The 21463-nt window shown below is 33.6% G+C and overlaps 1 protein-coding gene and 1 pseudogene across 1 annotated transcript; both read right to left on the bottom strand.

Annotated features, from left to right (window-relative positions):
- Positions 1-12852: 12852 nt before the first annotated feature.
- LOC126691284 (receptor-like protein 46) lies at positions 12853-16285 on the bottom strand (annotated as a pseudogene).
- A 381-nt stretch (positions 16286-16666) lies between these two features.
- LOC126693178 (borneol dehydrogenase, mitochondrial-like) lies at positions 16667-18184 on the bottom strand. The gene is made up of 2 exons (XM_050389068.1): positions 18053-18184; positions 16667-17817 (listed from the first exon to the last, which is right to left on the bottom strand). The coding sequence occupies exons 1-2, from the start codon at positions 18088-18090 to the stop codon at positions 17043-17045; spliced, it is 813 nt and encodes a 270-aa protein (XP_050245025.1). The 5' UTR covers positions 18091-18184; the 3' UTR covers positions 16667-17042.
- Positions 18185-21463: the final 3279 nt, after the last annotated feature.

Genomic DNA, 21463 nt, shown 5'->3' with positions numbered 1-21463 from the left:
TTTTGTTTACAAGGAATTCAAGCTCACCGTGGATATTTTTTTTTAATTTAAAAAATCCACCTCAACGAGTGTCACGATGGTTATTTTTACGAAACTCAAGTTCCAAAAAGAATAGTAGATTCTTAAATATTTTCAAAATTGTGGTAGATCAGTACAAATTTTGGCTAACAGTGGTACTTGGTTATATATATATATATATATATATATCTCTTTCTCTCTCTCTCTCTCTCTCTATATATATATATATATATAGAGAGAGAGAGAGAGAGAGAGAGAGAGCCTAGCACTGAAAAAACTTACTTATATTCATTTATTTAGTAAACAAGCTAAGTTTATGTTTGACTATGAACGAGACAAACTCAAACGTAATAATATGTTTGTGAAGAAGTTCATGAGTATAAAAGTTGACTTGAGTGTATATATATATATATATATATATTAGAATCTTATATACTTAGATATAGATATGTAAAAAAATATAGTTAAACATAAATGAGATCAGATTGTATAAGTGAAAAAATTATATACTTATATACTATATGTGGGTACATGAGCACCTCACACCGCAAGAGATTTGTCCGCTTTGGGGAGCCAGTCCCTCACGGTTTTGTCCTCGTCCCCGAGTGTGGTTGGGGGATTTTTGCCATGAAGTGATTGACACCTAGGCTCACCTTTGTCCCACATCGGTTAGAGAACCCTCCCACTCAAGGTTTATAAGCTTCTGGAGCGACCAAGAGTGTACCACTACTACACATGTGTAGTAGTGGTACACTCTTGGTCGCTCCAGAAGCTTATAAACCTTGAGTGGGAGGGTTCTCTAACCGATGTGGGACAAAGGTGAGCCTAGGTGTCAATCACTTCATGGCAAAAATCCCCCAACCACACTCGGGGACGAGGACAAAACCGTGAGGGACTGGCTCCCCAAAGCGGACAAATCTCTTGCGGTGTGAGGTGCTCATGTACCCACACTATATTACTGTTATTTATTATTTGTAATTTATTGATAATATAAATATATATTATAAATTGTAAATTATTTTTGATGATATGATGGTAAGAAATCTCATTTTCATAAATGAAAAATCATTCTACTAATTAACTCAAATAATAAAATTGCAATTATAATTTAGCTATTTATTATTAGCATAGATTTGTGAAGTGGAAATGAAATAGTTGTGATTTTTACTATATATAGGAGAACAATAAGTTAATCAAGTAACTCATAAACAAACTCAAACTTGTTCAACAAGAAAATGAACTAAGTTTGAATGTAAAATCTAGTTTGGCAATGAACTCAAACTCCACTCATGTTTAAAATAGAATTAAATGAATCAATTTGAACTTTTATACTCAACTCGACTCAACTTGACTTATTTACAACACTAACCATGACATGAATTGAAATACAATTATTTGGCTTCTTAGCTAGAGCTAAGTGAGTTTAAGGAAGCTTGAACCAAGTTATTTGCCTTGATGAGCTTTCTAGAACTCATGAACTTCTTCAAATGGAAGAGAAAAATCTTGTGCAAATTTGAAGACAATTGCAAAAATTCAAAGGCCTTTAAGCTTCTTAAAATAAGGGATCTAATTTTTTTAGGAATGGACAATCTGCTTTTTAGTTTGGGGATAGGTGATTTGAAGGGAAAATGGGGGTTTAGGCAGTCGGTTTCTAGGTGGTTTTTTCAAAGCCTTCTAGCAAACATTACACCAAACACCCTCCCCAATTTTCTTCTCTCTTTCCCACCCATGACATAGCCACCATTGTCCGTTGCCGTCACTTTTAGCCACCATAGCCATCAAGTTTGTATCTTTGCCACTCTCTCTATTTAACTTCAACATGATAGTTTTAGAAAAACCCCAATATATTTGATAAATCTTTCAATTTGTGGCCCTCTAAATGCTAACACGAAAAACCCCAGAGAATACATTCTAAATCCTCCTAGATCATTATTTAAAAAATAAAAAAACAAACAAACAAATTAAACTACATTACTGTGTCTGTGCTATGCACTTGCACTGCTAGTTGCTCACTGCAGGTCTGTGGTCGTCCTTTCAACTCCAGCTCTAGTCCAAGCCAGCACCATTGGTATATATCTCTCTCGCGCTTTGTTTAGTTACCATTAAGTGGTTTACTGCTTTTGTTGTCTTTCTTTTGACTTTTGAGAAATCGTGTGCTGTATAAACTTACTACTCTACTTCAACAATTAAAGTTCCTTGAATTCTAAATGTGTGGCAGTCTATTGATTTCATTAAAAAAAAATAAAAATAAAACTTGTGGTTGTTAAGTTTAAAGTTTTACTGTGTTTTTTTTTTTTTTTTTTAAGTTTTACCTTTTTTTTTTTTTTTTTTTTTTTTTGAGAGTGTGAAAAGTTTTACCTTGTTGTTGAGAGAAAGAATGTTATATATAATCTAATAAAGTATATAATAGGCTATAATATATATATATATATATATATCTATGTATATATAAAATAGTTAATGTATTTATATTTCTCAAAAAAAAAAAGTATTTATACAAGGGTATGACTTTTGAGATAAATACTGTTAAGGGCCATTTGTGAGAATCCAGGTGGAAAGAAAGAAAGCCCAATAATAAGGGCAGCAAAGAATTGGCAAAGCAAACAGCAAAACCATTAGGTCCAAGCGGCAAGAATAATGGATCACAGGCCCAAGAAATAAACAAATGAGTCTTGAAGAAGCAAGTGGGCTTGAAGAAGCCCGGAAAGAGAGAAATAGCATCCTATGGGCAGTGTATGAGGTGGAAAAGAGAGAAAGGGCCGTTGCAGGCCCAAAGTAATGCAAAATAAGAAAGTAAGGGATTTATGGCAGGCCCATAAACCCCAAGGATGAGAATAAGGTTATTGGGCCGGAATAGCCCAATGAAGTTAGTAAAAAGCACATGAGAATGCAGAGTTAGCAAAAGGGCCGAGGAAGCCCAAAGAAAGCAAATGGGCCAAGGATGCCCAAGGGAAAGCCAAAAGGAACATAGGAGCCCATAAATAAAAGCAAACCAGTGACCATGCCAAGTCACTGGGAGAAGGAATAAACGGCTGGCCTAAAAGAAGGCCTAGCAGGATTAAATCACTACAGCAGGAATAACAGAACGACATTGCAAGAAATAAGGGGAACCAAGGAATGGGCCAAAAAAAATGTAAGACCCATTATCAAATAAAGCCCAGTTCCTGAGAGGAGCGGGAAAACAGAAAGCAGCCCACATAAGAGGTCAAAAAACACAGACGGCGAGCCTCTAGACCACGACAGACGAATGGGCAGCAAGCAAGTTTTGGACACATATGGAATGAAGGCACGCGCAAGGCCCAGACACCACCAGCCTCTACCCAGCCAATACAGAGCATGGTGAGGTCGGGGGGTCAGAGAATCAGAGGGCATGGTTTGGTGGTGGGGAGAGGGGAAAAATCTATTTTGAAGGTTCCGGCTTAGGCTCTTTCGGGGAGGTGTCCTGCTGGGATGACTTACTACCCAAAAGAGGCAAGCTGAGTTGGAACCAATAGGTGCATGCCATGAGAGATAGGGAGAGAGAAATAACCCAGACTGTAGTAGGAAAGAGTGCCACGGCAGACTAGCAAACAAAATACTCTTCCTTATTTGGCGATGGGAAGATGACACACAGACGGAACAGTAATGGTCGGCCAGTACACCCAGACCAAACAAAGGGAATTAAGGGCTAAAACAATAAAATCTAGTCACGGCAGGCACTATAAAAGGAGGGTCTTGCCGTGAACAAGGGAGGAGGAACAAAGGGGAACTTTGACTAAGAAATAGAAAACTTAAAAGAAATAGCAAAAGAAAACGAGTGAGAAGAAAGAAAGAAATAGTGAGAATTAGAACGGTGGGCATGCACCGGTAGATTGGTCCCTTCTCTCCCTCATGAAATTCGACCCTCTGTGAAAACCTCGAGAGTATCTACGCAGAAAAACCACTCAGATCCGTTTCCCTCAGAGCAGTTAATCTCCATGGTAGGACTCTTTCCTGAGAGATTGACCGCATTGAGAAGGAACGTTCTTCCCTTTGTGGCTGTGCTCCTGCGGATTGGATTTTTGACTAATTTTCCCTAATATTCTGACTAACCCATGCGTATTAACATTTGATGTCCTCTGTTATGCTTTTTCTCTTCCGTAAAAAAGAAAACAATTAGTATTGCTGTTGTAATTGATTTTAGGGGCTATTTGGACAATTCCCCATTAAGTGGCTAGATATTTTCTGTTTATTTTATTATTATTATGTCTGCATGCCACTATTTGTCTGAAACAGTTTCGCTTGCCGTGAACGCGTCCCTGGCAGACTTGGCCTAGTTTGCGCACAAGCTGGACCAACTTAAGCTGAAGCTGGGCCGGTCCCAACTCTCTTATCCAGAAAACTTGGGTTTAGTGCAGTAGGAGGCAGTCCAACACCACTAGCACAGCCCACCCCCTTACAAATACAAACAATTACTTAATAAAAATTTGATTGTTCACACATTTTTTTTTCTTCTTAAACTGGCTATATACATGAAAAACATTCACAATTTGTACATATTCTTTATAAAAAAAAATGTTCAAGTTTCAAAAGTTATTGCTCAATCATCTTTTCATAATGCTAAGAATGTATTTGTTGAACCACTAGAAAGCCTAATGTTTGGCTTTACAGCAAGTTTGTTTCAATAAACAGCAGATTTAGCAGTATGTTTATTGAAATTATTGATAGTGTATGATTTGCAAAATAAATTAGAGCAAAAAGTGGATTTGTGTAGTGAGGCTGTTGTATGTTTTTTTTTTTTTTTTTGTTGCAAAATTGAATTTGAATTTTGGCCTTGAGCCCAGTAAACATACAAAGGTTGCAATCTTCTTTGCAAACAGTTTCCCCCATTGTTTTTAATGTTGTTTTAGTTTCCAACATTACACTTTTAATGTAATATTACATTTTCTTTTTCTTTCTCAATCTTTTTTCTTTTAAATTCTTGGTGGGCAAATCAATCTCTTACTAATTCTTTTAGCTTTTATTTATTTATTTTATAATGTGAGGTTCGTTAATTATCCTTTTATTTAACTATCTCGTGCATCGCACAAGATAGCGACTAATTTATATTAATTAGGTTAATTGCGAGTTAACTATATCAACACCAAATGACCTTTTTATTAATCATTTTAAAGTGTGTTGGCCTGTTATTTATATTAACTCACAAAAATTCATGTTGCTTCGAATAAAAGTTAAAAATTGGAAAAAAAAAAAAAAAAACTCCTATTGGTTGTTTTTTGGAGGAGGGTCTCCTGAAGAAAAGAAAAAAAAAACAAGTGCTAGTAAGGACCGCTCTCCCTTTCAAAACCCCCACGTTCTTCTATCCCTCCCTCCCTCCCTCCATTTCTTTCCCGCCTCTGCCCCTTCTTCACTTTAAAATAAAAACCCCTTCACTTTCACTACTCCATTTTCTCTCTCTCTCTTCATTCACCATGAACCGTAGAATCAGAGCATCTACCAAACCCTTATCCTCTTCCTCACCAACCAGATCCGAGCCTTTCCACTTCCACAAGTACCTTAAACCCGGCGCCCTAGCCCAAATCCGCGACTCCCGAATCACCGCCCACCGACTCAACTCGCTCTACCTCCTCTCCTCCTCCTCCTCCATCTCTCTCCACCGCACGTCATCTCCACTGTCCTCCAACGCTGCCGCTCAACAAACTCCGGTCAACGCCTTCACCGACGGTATCCCCTGCTTCTCCGGCAGGATCTACGGCCCGCGCTGTCCCCAGAGGAAGAAGCTCGTGGCGGCCAAGTCTGTGCTTTTCCTCAACCCGATCCCTAACTCGGTCCAGGACTCGCCCGATTCGCTCAGTAATGACATTCTCCTCGCTCACTGAAATGGATTACTTCGATTCTTAGTCAAAGATTTTTCATGTTGTAGAGAGGGTTCTATATGTAGTTGTTTCTACTTTGTTCAATTATGTGAAAAAAAAAAAAATAGTTAGATAGAACTCAAATCAATAATAAATTTATCCAATTCTAGATCTATAATCGCAGATCCAATGATTATTTTGAGTTTTTGTGGTTCTTATTGATGCCCTGATTTTACAATTAATTCTCAATTAGAATTTGGGACAACTTGCTTGTGTTTGATAAATGGTCTATTAGTTTGGTAATTTTGATTAAATTTTACTATAATTGCAAGTAGAAAGGCTTATGATTGCAAATTGCGTTGACTTGTTTTGAATCATATTGTTACTATATAGTGTATTAGTTTAATAATGCTGTCTTAATTTTACTATAATTGCAAGTATAAAGGTTTTGATTGCGTATTGCATTATTTTGTGTTGATGCTGACTCATTCGAATGTAATGCTAGCATGGGAAGACTGTCGACTTCTTTTGAATCATATTGCTACTATATAGTGTATTTGTTTGGTAATATTGCCTTACTTTTACTATAATTGCAAGTGGAAAGTTTTGATTGCGGATTGCGTGTTGATACTGACTCAATCTAAATGTAATAATGGCACGGGAATGCTTTGTGTTGACTTGTTTTGAACTGCATTGTTGCTTAATTGTTGAATTAAAAGCATTATCTTGAATGGGGTTATAGTGTTAATTGCTCTTTTCTGTTTCGTTGGTTCCTTTCACCATTTGCATGCATTGATGGTCTTCATCATTCTACTTTTATCTTTGACTTTATTTGTGTTTATATGTTTTTAGTGTAGTTGTTTGGGATTTTAGATTCTCGATTTGTTCACTTTGCCAAGTTGAGTTATTGAGAAGCTGAATTATCATTTGTGTATGGCAAAAATAGAGCTTGAGCTTGCTGAAGAAAGGCTCTCACAGTGCCAAGTGTCAATGCCTTCTTCTTCTGATGATTTGTGATGTTGGATTTGTGTTTGCGTGTACAGACATATCTTGTTTTTCAGCTTGGTTAAGCCATCTTGGTGCTCCACCTAGTGTAGCATTTAGTTTTGAGTTGGTGGTGGTTATGTTGGACTCGGAAATCACAGGTGAGAGAGTAAGATAATTTTGTGGCCTTGTTAATACTTAATACACATGATGCAAATTAGAACACAAAGAATGTAATTTTGGGTTAGTTTGTATAGTGTAAAATTGTTTATTTGCTTTAACTTGTCAAGCTAATGCGAAGTTGGTGTGTGTGTGCGTCAACAGTTGACAACTCCATTGTAAAGACATGTGGTAGTAAGCTACTAGTGATATAGTTAACTTTTAACTTTGACATAGCTTGATTATGTTGATGGGTGCTGCTTTCACAGATTGCCTTTGGGACTTTGGAGTTCTGTCTCTTAAGGATTGATTTCCTATTGGCAGTGTAACAGAGATTTATTCTCAGCATGCATTTGAATATCATTTGCATTGAACGTTCCATTTGCTGTTTAATGCTCAGCTAGTTTTACTACAAGGTATTATATTCGGTATGGAGGAAATATGAATTAGGTGCACATTACTCTCTGGTTCTGGTCAAGTTCTTGAGTAGTTGATGAAGTATAGAAAAGATGCGGATGGTATGGTGGTATCATATGAGCACCTGATTTCTACGTGCTTTTGGAATCACATCACATTCTTTTTGTCAACTTGCTATGTAGGGTTGTGCTTATGTTTTGTTTCCACTTTTGAGAAACATGCTAAAGAAACTCTCGAGAGGTAACATAGATAAGTATGGTGAATGAACTTGGAATGTTGCCCTTTCATAAAAGATTTAGTGGTATGGTGAAGAGTAAACTTTGAAGTTGTAATGTTGCCCTTTCATAAAAAGCATGGGTCTTGAATCAATGTCAATGCATAGTAGTTATGAATGAGGCTAATATGGAAACTCAGCCTTGCTAAATCCATAAAAAGGATGTCTAAAGAGGGTACTCAGAACTTGTTTCAAGCTGATATTAGTCCAACCTTATTGTTTTAAATAACCTATTAACTAATTTGTTTCAGCTTGTTTATTTAAGTATATGTGCTTTATTAACATGAATAGCCTAATAATTGATCTGGCTCACCCTAATTTGCTGAAGTATGCTCTACCTTGTATATCTATGCTGTTCATTTTTAGAACTTTTTTTTTAATTGCTTTTTTGAATTATTGAAATGAATTATAGTTTTGATGATTGATTATGCTCTGATATTTTTGAAAATGTGCATTCTTTTGAAATCTATGACAAGAAATTTTGAGGGAATAACAAAGTAATTTGACCATATATGTCTGTAGATTCTGTACATGGCTTTGTGGATTGTTTAATTGTCAACAGCCTAATAGTGGACCAGTTGATCACTCTGCAAATTTGAAACATGATTATAGGAGGATTAGAGTCCAATACATTGCAGTTCTACCAGCAACATCTTTTTCTTGTGTTGAATTAATCATGTGAACTTAATGCTTGTGATGATGAATAGCTTGAACATTGTACTAATCAAGCACGACTAAATATTGTGTTGGTGTATTTTGATAAATATATAATAATTATAATGTTGTTATAAAGTATAAACCTTGTCATGAAAATGAAATAGCCCAATTAAATTTTCTTGTAAGAGCACTAACATCAGACAATCTTAAAAAAAAAAAAAAAAAGGAAAAAAAGAAGCTATTTTTACAAATTAAAAAAAATTATTTTATCTATTTTAACACACTACTTTACAATACATCTTACACTATTTTATTTATTTTTTGGTTTTCAAGTCCCAACTCTCATATGAGAGAGAGAGAGAGAGAGAGAGAGAGAGAGAGAGAGAGAGAAATCTACAATTGGAAGTCCGAAAGCAATGATGAATTGGAAAAGGCTTACCACAAGATCTCAGACTCTTATTAATTCCTCAATTGTTGACGTGGAATCTGGGAAAAAAAGGAACCAAGTAGAAAACATGAATAAGGAGGCTACGACTGTTAAGGGAGAAAAGAAACATAGAATTTTGGAGAATGAGCAAGATGTTGTGTCAATTATGGGATTGGCGGAGGTTACAGGGCAACCATGCTGAGCATGAAGACACTCCTAAGATGGAAACAAAAAAAAAAAAAAAAAAAAACTCATCACTTTGATGTCCATGTAAATTAAGAAGGTGTCGTTTGACATTTTTTTTGGTTTTCTGGGCATCCAAGTGAATATTCGCTTTTCTTACTATAGTTTGGATTCTGAAGTTTTTTTTTTTTTTTTTTTTTTTTTTTTTTTTTTCTTTCTTTATGATGTAATCATGTTACTCTAGCGTATGCTAGTGTTGCAAAAGAGAGGGGGTCACATGTCCCTTTTTCTCTTTACCGTTGTATATCATGTTTCTCTATTAATAAAGTTTACTATCGTTTCCTCTAAAAAAAAAAAAAAAAAGTTCTTGGTTTGAGTATATGTCTAGAAATTCTAGAAACATAAATACAATCTTATGCAATAGCAGCAATATTGCCCAAATAAAAGTCCCAACTATTTCCAAGTCTAAAAATGGAAGATTTTTGGATAAGAATTAGAGAAGAAGTACCCGGCTTGGGGACATATGACCGCTTGATACAATAAGGGGCATTTTTCCTCTGTATCAAACGGTCAATTTTTATTCGATCAATTTTTCTTCTATATTGGCTTTTTCATTCTATCATTTTTTTTTTTTGAGAAGGAATTAGTTCTATAACTTAGGTTGCATTTGACATTGACTGAAAAAGCCAGCTTTTTTTTATTATTTAACTTATTTTTACTACTATTCAGCTTATTTTTTCTATTATTCATAGGTCTCACTGTACTGTTTCAGTTAGGTTTTAGCTTTATCTATATTACTTTCAAATTTTTTTTTTTTAATTTCAGCTAAATAAGCTGTTCTCAAACGGACACTTAATTGTTGGAAGATGATGTAATTCGTGCAGTGATATTTGTTTCCTTCACATGCAGTGCTCATGGTTCATTAATATGCATGTCTTCTTTTGATTGGATATGTGACTGTTAGCATGTGTGAGTATTTGTTTAATTAAATTTGCTTGTTTTTCGAGTATGTGTGTGTGTATATATATATATAAAACAAAGCTTTATTTTTTAATAAAATATTTTTATTGATTTAAAAAAAAATTTAAATCAAAATTTTTTTTTGGTTAATAAATTAAAACTAATGCATTTGAGATAACAATAATTTCAAAAATGATAAAATTGATGCAAATTAATAAATTTATATAAATTAAATAATAAATGTGAGTTTCATTTGAATAAAGTGTACTGTGTAATATAAAAATATATATTTAATAGTGATAATAAATAAATAAATATTTTTTTCTTTTATAAATGACAAAGTAAATTATATCCCAAACTTTTAACCATAGAATCATGATATCTTCTCTTCTTTTGGGGTGGGGTGGGGTGGGGGGATTCCTATATCCTTTATTCTCTTAATGCAAATGAACATGAGTTTGTTTTTGAAAAAGAAAAACAACCTTTACTAAAGAAATTTACTTATATTTTTATAAATATATGCTTTATATGATCTCAAATTAATGAGTTATATAGGGAGGAGTGAATGTTAGTTTAAATGAGTGTTTACTTTTTTCAAGAATAAAAATAAATTGGAGGGTGTCATTACCAAAAAGCCACTCATGGTTTTTAGATTTTAATAATAAAATAGTGGGGGAGAGATTATTTTTGAAAAGTCATTGGGAGGGTTCATGACCCCCCCTTTTGTTTATCACTGAATGTTGACAATTTACTATGTAAGAAATTGGTTTACATTCTTAGATTGTTAGGAGAAATTAATTATCATTAATGATTTATACATTTACAACATTTTAAATATAAAAAAAAAAAAAACCGTTTAGGGTTTCGATTGAGTTAGGTTTTTATTTATCTAATATGTTGGAGGCCTTGTTAGAGACCTAGAGGTGGGAAAATAGTATATCATTTTTTTAAAGGAAATTATTATCATAGAATTTGGGTCTTTTCTATAAAGGGAGAAAGGGGTTTTTGTAGTGGGGGACTTAGACGCCTAGTTGGCCTACATTGTTGCGTTAGCCTACTTTTCATCAACTCCACTTTTATTTCATGATTCGTAACCTATAAATTCAACAATTTGTAAAAGAAGTTGTGTAGTTGGACTTATTCTAATTAGTATTTATATGACCAAACTATAATTTTTGTCACTCCTTATGTAATTCTCACCATGTCAATTTCGTCCACTAAAAGTTGGGAGGAGTAGGCTAGAGATTTTTCAAATGTTGTGGTTCTTTGTTCTTTGTTGGATGGTTATAAAAATTAGAGTAAAATATACTTTTGGCCCATAAAGTTTTGAGTTATTTTCATTTCGGCTTTTATATTTCAAAATTTTCTTTTGACCTTTCATATTTGATAATGTTTTCATATTAGCTTTATTGACCATTTCTATTAGTAATCAGACCGTTAACTGCCCTACATGTTTTATTATTTAATGAAATATTAGCTTTAAAATGTTGTGGAATGCAAGAATTTCATTGTTGTAAGAAAAAAAAAAAAGACATTATGGACAATTAGATCAATAATGAAAATGGACAAAATGACCAATTTGAAAACAATCAAACATTTAGGGCCAAAATAAAAATTTTAAAACATAAAAGGGTAAAATGAAAACAACCCAAACTTGAATAACTAAAAACAAAAACCAAAAAAAAAAAAAAAAAATATATATATATATATATATATATATTTAAAATATTAAATATAAAAATTAAGTTGGGAGGAGTGGGCTGCAGGATAAATAAAGTTTCACCTATTGCATTAAAAATCATGATTTAGTCAAATAAAGTAAATAATTGTGGGTTCCAGTTAACTCAACTACAAAAGTTTATTATCATCAAATAAAGTTTATTGTTATCAAATAAGAAATTGGGGGTTTGAACTCGTTTATACCAAAAATCATTTGGTACCTTAGCCTAATGGTAGAGGACACTATAAATTAAAATTCTATGAAACCTATTAAAAAAATAGTAAATAATTGATGATGTGAGACTCGAGGGAACATTTAAAATTCTATCTATTTCCCTTCATCAAATTTTGACAACATTAAAGTTTAAAGGGAAAAGCGTGATTCTTAAAATTAAAAATTAAAAATACAGAAGAAAAGAAAAGTATGGAGAAGCACTAGCATCTCCATGACATTTGGATGTGATGTGGGTTTAAATTTAAGTGGGTATACGCTTGTGGTATTTGAATGGGTCTGCTCATGAATTTTCCCTAACGGGCTTTAAAATCCCAGTCGTTTCGATGAATCTCCTCAAATTCCTTCCCTGATGGGCTCCTTAAGTCCGTTAGATCCAATATCAATAGCCTTATGATGATTGCCAAGTGCCAACTAGACAACAATTCCATCATTTACTACAACTATACGTGGTGGAATTTTATAGCACAGTCTTGTGGGTCCGGCTACTTGATATTTCAGCTTAAAGCCCATTCTCCCAAAGATGAAAAGGTTGTTTGGTAATGCTGTTCTAGTAATATTATTTATTTTTTTAGAAATATATATGGGTAAAAAAGTGTATAAAAATATGTGTAATGTTGTTTAAACACTGAAAATTGTTGCTTAAAACACCTTACCAAACAATTTTCAGTGTGTTAGTTCTATAACAAAGCTTTATGGAACTAGCTATTCATTCCTTCTTAGAAGTTGTGATGAAGACAATAATTGCAATCTACACATTCACACAATGATTGAGCTTTTTATATATTTTCTTTTAGCCAAAAAAAAATTAAAATTAAAAAAAAAAAAGAGAGGAAAGGAACAAAAACTAAAAGGAAATGGTATGACGAGAGAGAACAATTTACCTCGATTTTATATTTGCATTTATAATGTTATATTTCTGTGTAGTTGCCCTCTCACTTTCATTTATGTTTCAATTGCACAAATAATTTATTGATACTTATGAAGGGCTATTTGTTACAATGTCTAGTTGAAGGATACAGTTTGTGTCTAGTGCATTTTTGCTCTGCACATGATATGATGCAAACATGTGTCCAAGACTGGACACGTGTTCGAATCATATTGTGTTCAATTAATGCAAAAATACATTAGACACAATAGCTTCACCCTTAATTGAAAGCCTTTACAAGTCGGGAATTAGATATTTGACTATAAAACAAACAACATAACTTGTGTGAGACTAGAAATTTGAACCTCTAGCCCATTTCGTTGGCTGCTATGATTTTAGGAAGTGGTTAAGGAACAAAATACCCTGTATGATCTAGGATTCCCACTGCTATGATGAAGCCAAATGAGTATCCAATCACTACTCCCTCCCATAAGAACCATCTCTCCTTATTCCCATCCATTAAAGGTTTTGTTGGTGATAGCTCTTTTGGACATGGAACTCAAATCTGCATTCCACACAACTATTGTTGGCAAAAAAGTTTGGATCATTCATGGTGTCCATTTGACCACCAACTGGAATCTTACTAGTGAGCTTGTTGTTACTCACATCCAAAATAGACAATTGTTGCAACTTTGCTAGTGATTGTGGAATTAAGCCTGATAATTTGTTATGTGACAAGTCCAAACTCTCTAGCCTCTTTAAGTCACCAAGACTTATCGGTACATTCCCATGGAGGATGTTATGTGAGATGTTGAGAAGTTTTAGACCATTCAATTTGCCTAATGATGCTGGGATCTCACCAAAAAGTTGGTTCATTGACAAGTCTAACAAAAGAGTAGAGTTCAAGGTTATGGCTTGACAGACCTTGTTTCGATTTCTTCCTATTCACTATCAAATCATTATACTTTAGCGAGATGGTGAAAATATTATAGAGTGATGAAAATGATTTGTTTGGTTTTTCAATCATACCAAGAAGATTTCCAAACTTTGCAGGAATGTTGCCAACAAGATGATTGCTTGAGAGGTCAAGGATTCGAAGGCAACTAAGATTGGAAATACCATCAGGGATGGAACCTTGGAGGGTGGTGTTTCGTAAATTTAGGACTTGAAGGGTGGATATTTGGCTAATAAACTCTGGCAATTCGCCACTGATTTTGTTGTCATGGATATCTAGGTGTTCAAGATGGCTCATATTACTCAGGTTTCTAGGAAAGTTGCCAGTAAACCTATTTTTTCCCAAATCAAGAATTTCAATTTCCTGGTAAAATTTTGTTGGAATTTCACCTGAGAATTCATTAGAAGAAATGTCAATGTACCCGAGGAATACATTGGAGCTAAAATCTGGTAAGTTGCCAAAAAATAAATTGCTTGACAAATCTAGTAATTGGAGGCGATATATATTAGAGATAGAGTGAGGAGCTTTCCCTGAAAAGTTATTTTCAGCCAACATGAGAATCAAGATTTCAGTTGTATTACCAATGTTGTTTGGTAGTTCTCCAAAAAAATTATTTCGGGAAAGGGAAAGAATTGAAAAACTTTTAGAGTTGAAGAGACAGGGTGGAAGAGAACCTGTAAGACTGTTATCTGACATAATTATACTTCCAACTTTCATTTCAGCAAGCCATTGTGGGAAAATTCCTTCCAGCTTGTTCTCACTGAAGTCCAAAAGTCAAGAGTCTTCAGTTTAGAAATCCAATATGGGATTTCTCCAGCAAGACCACAAGATTTCATGCACAATTGAGATAAAATACGCGTCGGCTCTATCTTTGCATCACTATTCCAAATCAGATTATTTCCTCCAAGAAAAAGATGCGTCATGCCCTTTATATTGAACAACCAAGACGGAATTTTTCCACTGAGCAAATTGTTTTCCAATTGAAGTGTTTCCAACCTCACCAATTTCTGCATGGATGATGGAATACTCCCAGTGTACTTGTTGCTCAAGGACAAACTAGTTATGTTGGATAGATTGCTAATAAAATTAGGAATCTTCTTTGACAAGGAATTATCCCTCAACTCCAATACTTCCAACTCCTTCAAATACGAAAATGCTGATGGAATTTTGCCAAAAAAATTGTTGCTGCGAAGGTACAACTGCCGCAACTTTGTCATGTTCCCTATCTCCTTAGGGATATTTCCACCAAGAGAGTTATCTTCCAGGTTCAATACCCGCAAGTTTTGAAGGAAGCCCACTTCCCTGGTAAGAATACCATGGAATGAATTACTACTCATATCAAGATCAACCAATTTGCTTAAATTGGCAAAGCCTGGTAATTCACCTTGTATTTGATTCCCTGCCATGTCAAGAAGCATCGAGCTTCTAATGTGAAAGAGTGGTGTCAAGATGGTGGAAGTCACCACTATGGTCTCTATAGATTGCATAGAGAGAAGGTTGTCAAGATATAGAGCAATCACAGTCCTTGAATGAAAACGAGTACTACAAATGACCCTGTCCCAGTTGCAACAATCTGAGCTGGAATTCCATGACTCTAAGTCAATCAGTCGGCTTTCTAATGAAAGAGAACTAGTAGTTTTGATGAGTGAGGATTTAAGCTGGAGAAGGGCTTGTTTTTGATCTTCAGGACAACAAAGAGAAGGGATGAAAAAAATGAGAAGTGTTAGTAGCAGGCTGAGGGCGCTCAGCGCTGGCCATTATTGTTGTGTTTCTTTCTTCTTTGTTGGATAATTATAAAAAGTTTGGAGGAGTGTTATAAAAAGAGGTTCTCATTCTTCACCACTAATCACGGTGTACATAAAGTCTAACTCAATGAGCACGTAGCAGTAGTTTTTTGAAAATCGGTGGTGGAGAAAAGAGAGACTGGAAGTGGAAGGCATTTTGGCTAGTCTGGTGTCTCTTTTCATGGAGTGAGTTTACCAAAGAATAAAGAGAGCAAAACGTGAAGAGCATTTTGATGTTTTGAATGAGTAAACGACTTGTCCTTTATCTCCTGCTTCATTCACTGCTTACTGTAGTTTAGTTCTGTAACTTAATGGTTATTAGTTGGATATGTGAGTGTTGGGTGAGTTAGAGTTTGCTTGTGAGCCTAATCATAATTAATGAAAATGACTTGTTAGGCTCCAAACATATTTAAAGCTACCTTGCTTTAATCCACTATGTGGCAACTAAAGACACATTTAATGTGTAGTTTTGGTGACAAAATTTAATTTTTTTTAATGAGTATGACTTGTTAATCGTCGCATAATGGGTTGAAAAAGATAGATTCGAACATGTTTGACACCAAACTTTATCAAATATTTAACAGATTTAAGAGCATATTTTACAATAAAAAATAGAATCGTGAAAAATAAAGTTATATCTCATAACTATTAGACCTATTATTTTTTTTAGAACATTATTGGACTAATTCAAATATTTGGGGGGGCCAACTCTTATTTTTGTAGACTAAATTTTGAAAACATTATAATAATTGTATATATATTTAAAAAAATTTCAAAATTTTGGGGTATATGGCCCCCCACCCTTATACATACCTCCGCTCCTGCTCCAAACCATATAACTTTATAGTCTTATTTGGTAATAAGGTTGTGTCAGTTGCGGTTGAGATATTTTTAGTCAACATCCTATTGAGAACACTATTTCTCTTAATTACGTCTATTGAAACTTTTGTTACTTTCTGTAATTATGTACTGTAAGTTTCATTTTGAACTAATCATTATTTTGCTATATATATATATCTATGAATATATATATATATATATATATTTGAATTTTGAGGATTATTATTATTATTTTGTGCCCAGATTGGTTCCTAGGTGTATCATGCAAAGAGAACCAGGCCCAACTCTCCACCCCTATCTATAGAAACCTTGACCCAAAAGCACAAAAAATGCACCAACACCATTCTTAATGGCTACCAGTTGTTTTAACAGTCCCTTAATAAAATTTGTCCATTTTTATAATTTATTTAGAGTCATGCTACACGCATCAACAATACAACAAAAATTTTACAAAGCCTAACAAACGTTCATTCCACTTGGCCCCCATCGCAATACAAAAAGAAAAGAGCATGTAAATTTATTATTTAGACTCCCCATTTTATTAGGACATTTATTGGTTTATATTGTACTATTAACGTAAGATTTACATTGTACACTAAATAAAAGTGTACAACATTATACATATTTGCAAAAGACGTACAATATTGTACACATATGCAAAAAAATGTATAGTAGTGTACACATTTGTTTAGTGTACAATGTAAATCTTACATTGATAGCTCAATGTAAACTAATAATTTTCCTTTTATTTATTAAGACTGTGCAAACATACAAAGGCCTATATTTACAATGGTGAAGCCTCCATCTATGACAATGTTATGTCCACTCACATATTTTGACTCATCACTTCCGAGATAGAGAACAGCCTCGGCTATATCCTCTGGCTGGGGAACTACACCCTTGAGGTTGGAATAAACACGATTAACTCCATCATCATCTAGCTTCAAGAAATCCTTTGCCAAAGGTGTAACAACCACATAAGGTGACACGCAATTCACACGAATTCCAAACTGTCCAAGCTCCACTGCTGTATTTCTCATTAATCCAACCAAACCATGTTTTGAGCTTGTGTAGCCATGAGTTGCAACTCCTCCTATGATTGAACATACACTAGCAGTATTGATTATACTACCTTTTTTAGCTGGAATCATCACACGGGCTGCATGTTTGGTGCCAAGGAAAGCACCTACAAGGTTGACACTAACCACTTGCTCAAATTCAGCCTTGGTGTTGTCAAGGATGTTGGGTTTGGGTACCCCAGCTATACCAGCATTGTTGTACATAATGTCTAACTTACCATACTTGGAAACAGCATGGTTAACTGCATTTTCTACATCTGTTTCTTTAGTAACATCACAATGGACAAAGGATGTAGATTGAGGATTTAAATCTTCGCATACAGAGTGACCCAATTCATCTTGGATGTCAGCAATTACAACTTTTGCTCCATGTTTAGAGAAGAGTCTTGCAGTGGACTCACCAATGCCGCTAGACCCACCAGTGATTAGCGCCACTTTTCCTTCAAGCCTGTCACATTTTTACAAGATATTATCTCTCACTTTTATTATTCAGCATATTTTAGATGGCATAATTGCAGAAAATATTTGCTACAGTCCATGGTTAATGGATGCAGTGTCCAACAAAACAAATAGAAAAAGTATTTACCAGGAGAGAGAGGATTTTTTTTTTTTTTTTCCCATAGAGTATTGTTCTTCAACAAATTAAACATATTGAGGCAAGATAGCTAAAAAAAAGTTCATACCTTCTTGCTGCAGCCGAGAGTAATGAGAAACTTCCCATGGTCGAAGGAGTTAGAATATGTGTTGGAAAAATGAAAATGAAACCCAAATACCATCACCAATTTGCTTTGTTATCTCTCTTGTAATATAGCTGAGATGTCAAATCCAGTATTCCAAGTATGTCATAATCAAGTTAGGTAGAATAGTATATACCCTAGACCCACAGCAAGTTAGGTAGAATAGTATATACCCTAGACCCACAGCAAGTTAGGTAGAATAGTTAAACTGGGCCACATGCCGTACTAAGTACTTCCTACTAAATTTAACGAGTAAGTCTGGTATCATAACTAATTTTACAATTTTATCACAATTTTTGTCACATAATGTTATGTGAATAGTGAAATCATAGACCCAGATGGACTCATTGTTTCATTTTCACCATCTACAACTCACTACATAGAAAAATTGTGGCCAAAATGGTAAAAATTGCTGTGACACTAGACTTACTAAATTTAGAACAAAGTTTAACAAAGTTTCTCTCCAAACTAGTTTGGAGAGAAAACCTACAAACTCATCATATATCTTTATATTGAGTGTGAATTTTGAAAATCTTACCATTAGATTGCATGTTTTTATTACATTCTTAATGCTTACAAAATTTCAAGAAGATTAAAGATCAATTGCTATGTCATCAAATAAATGTTATAATTTCAAGTTTTTATGATCTAAAGTTGTATATAAAAAATAAGTTTATTGATCAAATAATAAATAACATCCAATTTGAACGAAATTTGATACGTATGTTAAGAACATAAGGAACATGAAATTTAACGGTTAGATTTTCAAAATTCACGCCCAAAAAAGAAATGTATGAGAAGTTTGAAGAGTTTCTCCCCAAACTAAAAAAGAAATGTATGAGAAGTTTGAAGAGTTTCTCTCCAAACTAGTTTGGAGAGAAACTTTATTCCTAAATTTATCCCGATTTGGATAAAAAAACACGTGAAATTATAGTGGACTGTCAGATGGTTGTTAGAATCCGCATGGTGGATCTGGCTGTTTGAATCCCCATGGTCAATAGATGCTTTTAAATTTTTTATTTTTTATAGCTTTCTATTGGTGTGCAGTTAAACAAAACCACATGTCTCATTAAATTGAATGATATTACATGCTACTTGATCTAATGTAATTATATAATATAATATTTTTAAAAAGCATATAATAAGATAATCTATATATCTATATATATATATAATAACTAGTCGCTAACCCGTGCGATGCACGGAATAGTTAAACAAAACTTATACACATTTACTTTTATTGGTACAATCATTTGAAAATAATTCTAACTAATACCCAAATGTAAGAGACGCATTGACTTACTATTTAAAGTAGCCTTCTGAAGAATTTACACATATTGTATAACTGAGCCTTAATTTCTCATCAATAATAAAAACATGGAAATTCAAAACATGGAAAGAAAATAAAAATTACAACAATTAATTCCATTATCTTTCATGCTATACTTTGTAATTGTACGAAATTAAGTCAACTCAATTTAAGTAGTTGTAATAAAATTGGCTTCTAGTATTCTCTATTCTATAGAGATATGAACATATTGGATTTCTCAAACAATTACTGGTATTGCAATAAAATGATTTATTATTGAAAATAAGAAATAAAGAAAATCTGTCAATAGCTTAAGAAACATAATATAATAAAATTAAAGAGATAAAATTTTCGGAGGAAAAAATATTATAGATAATTTTAAAAACATATTATACACTTAAAAGGGTTAGTAATTTATAGCACTTACCCCCCACTATTAGTATACAGACACCAAGTGCGGTCGTCGTAACCCTTTGAAAGAACCTTCCCCAATTGGACCCTAAAAAAAAAAAAAAAAAACAAAAAAAAAAACACATCCAATTAACAAAATTGATCCAAAAGGGTCTAAAAAGCACACAAAATCAATTCAAAAAACAAAAATATGAGACAAAGTAATTACTTTCCGCTACCAATGAAATTGTCTTTTGTATTGCTGTTCCAAACTGCAACACTTATCTCTCTAAGGCCTTCAATTAACGAAAACACAAACTTCTCTTGGAATACCGGAGTATTATGACCATCTATACACACACACAAAACAAAATCAGCATAACTCACTATAACTCTATAGAAGCCTCAAAAATATAAAGAGAAATTAAAATGGTTGGATTTGATATTTACGTTTGGAGAGGGAGAGTTTGCAGAAACTGTGGCTTTATATTTCTTAACTTGAGAGAGAGGTAAGGTGGCTAGGGTTTTGAGGGTAAGGTTGCTAGGGTTTTGAGGTGTTATAATGTTTTTATTTTTATTTTTTATTTTTTAAATATTGTGCTGACGTGGAAAATTGTGGTGCTAGCAGAGGCTTCGGTTTTATATATATATATAGATAATAGGTGAAACTGATAGAAATTCAAATTAGAATTTCAAATTAGAGTTCCAATTTTGCGCCACATGTCCTAAATTATTTATTTTTAAAGAGTTTTATTTTTTAATTTTAGAATCAAACGTGGGACCACATCATAAATATTCATCTAAGTGAGTTATTAAGTATAAAAACCAAAAAGTCTAAAATGAATGAATTGTAAAAAAAAAAAAAAAATGCTTCACAATAAATAAAAAAAAGGGACAATTTACATTTTATACGTAATGCCATCCTAGAAGGGAGGGACCCATGGTCCCCTAACCCCTCTTTAGATCTGCTAAACTGCCATAGGTTTAATACATGAAAAATTAGAGTGTATCAAATATCAATAACCTCCTTAGATACGCCACTGGTCTAATACATGTAAAATTAGAGTGTAACAATTTCCTTAGGCTTTTTCTCTTTCCCTGACCCCAAATGATAACACGCATATTTTGGTGGTTCCTCCGCTGTCAAACTTTTTTTTTTCACTATTTTTTGTGATAGGAACCTCCACTATCATATTGTTTTAATAAAACTTTCTTTCCATTAACCTTATAAAATGGTAAAGTTTATCGTGTAGTTACAATCAATCCATCATGACTCAATTAAATTCACTAGGATATTATTTTAATATAATCATTCCAGCATGATAAAAATGCATTGTTTGTCTCATACTCCATTTCTATTTCCTTTTACTGGAGAAAAGTTTTTTTTGTTGCACTGCCAATTACAGGGGCGCACGAAAAGATTGTGTTAAATACGGGAATACCTCTCAATTAGGGAGAAAATGAGCTTTTTTCAAAATAATTTGTTCATTTCCTCTTAGGTAAGTTTTTAAACTTTTCATCTTTACACATTCAAGCATTGTTAAAATTGAGAGTAACTAATAGGAATAATTATCAAATAAACAATAACTAGCCACAATTATCAATTTTAAAAATAAAATAAGATAATATAGATCATAAAAAGATGCTAGACTATATAT

The sequence above is a fragment of the Quercus robur genome, chromosome 7, assembly GCF_932294415.1.
Source record: "Quercus robur chromosome 7, dhQueRobu3.1, whole genome shotgun sequence".
NCBI classification, from domain to species: domain Eukaryota; kingdom Viridiplantae; phylum Streptophyta; class Magnoliopsida; order Fagales; family Fagaceae; genus Quercus; species Quercus robur.
This window is presented reverse-complemented; position numbering and strand designations above follow the sequence as displayed.

What these genes read in the sequence shown, in the direction of transcription:
- LOC126693178 (XM_050389068.1), bottom strand. Translation starts at nt 18,090, where the DNA reads ATGGGAAGTTTCTCATTACTCTCGGCTGCAGCAAGAAG. An exon ending in CTCTCGGCTGCAGCAAGAAG is followed by an intron (nt 17,818 to 18,052) that starts GTATGAACTTTT and finishes AAAATGTGACAG; the next exon opens with GCTTGAAGGAAAAGTGGCGC.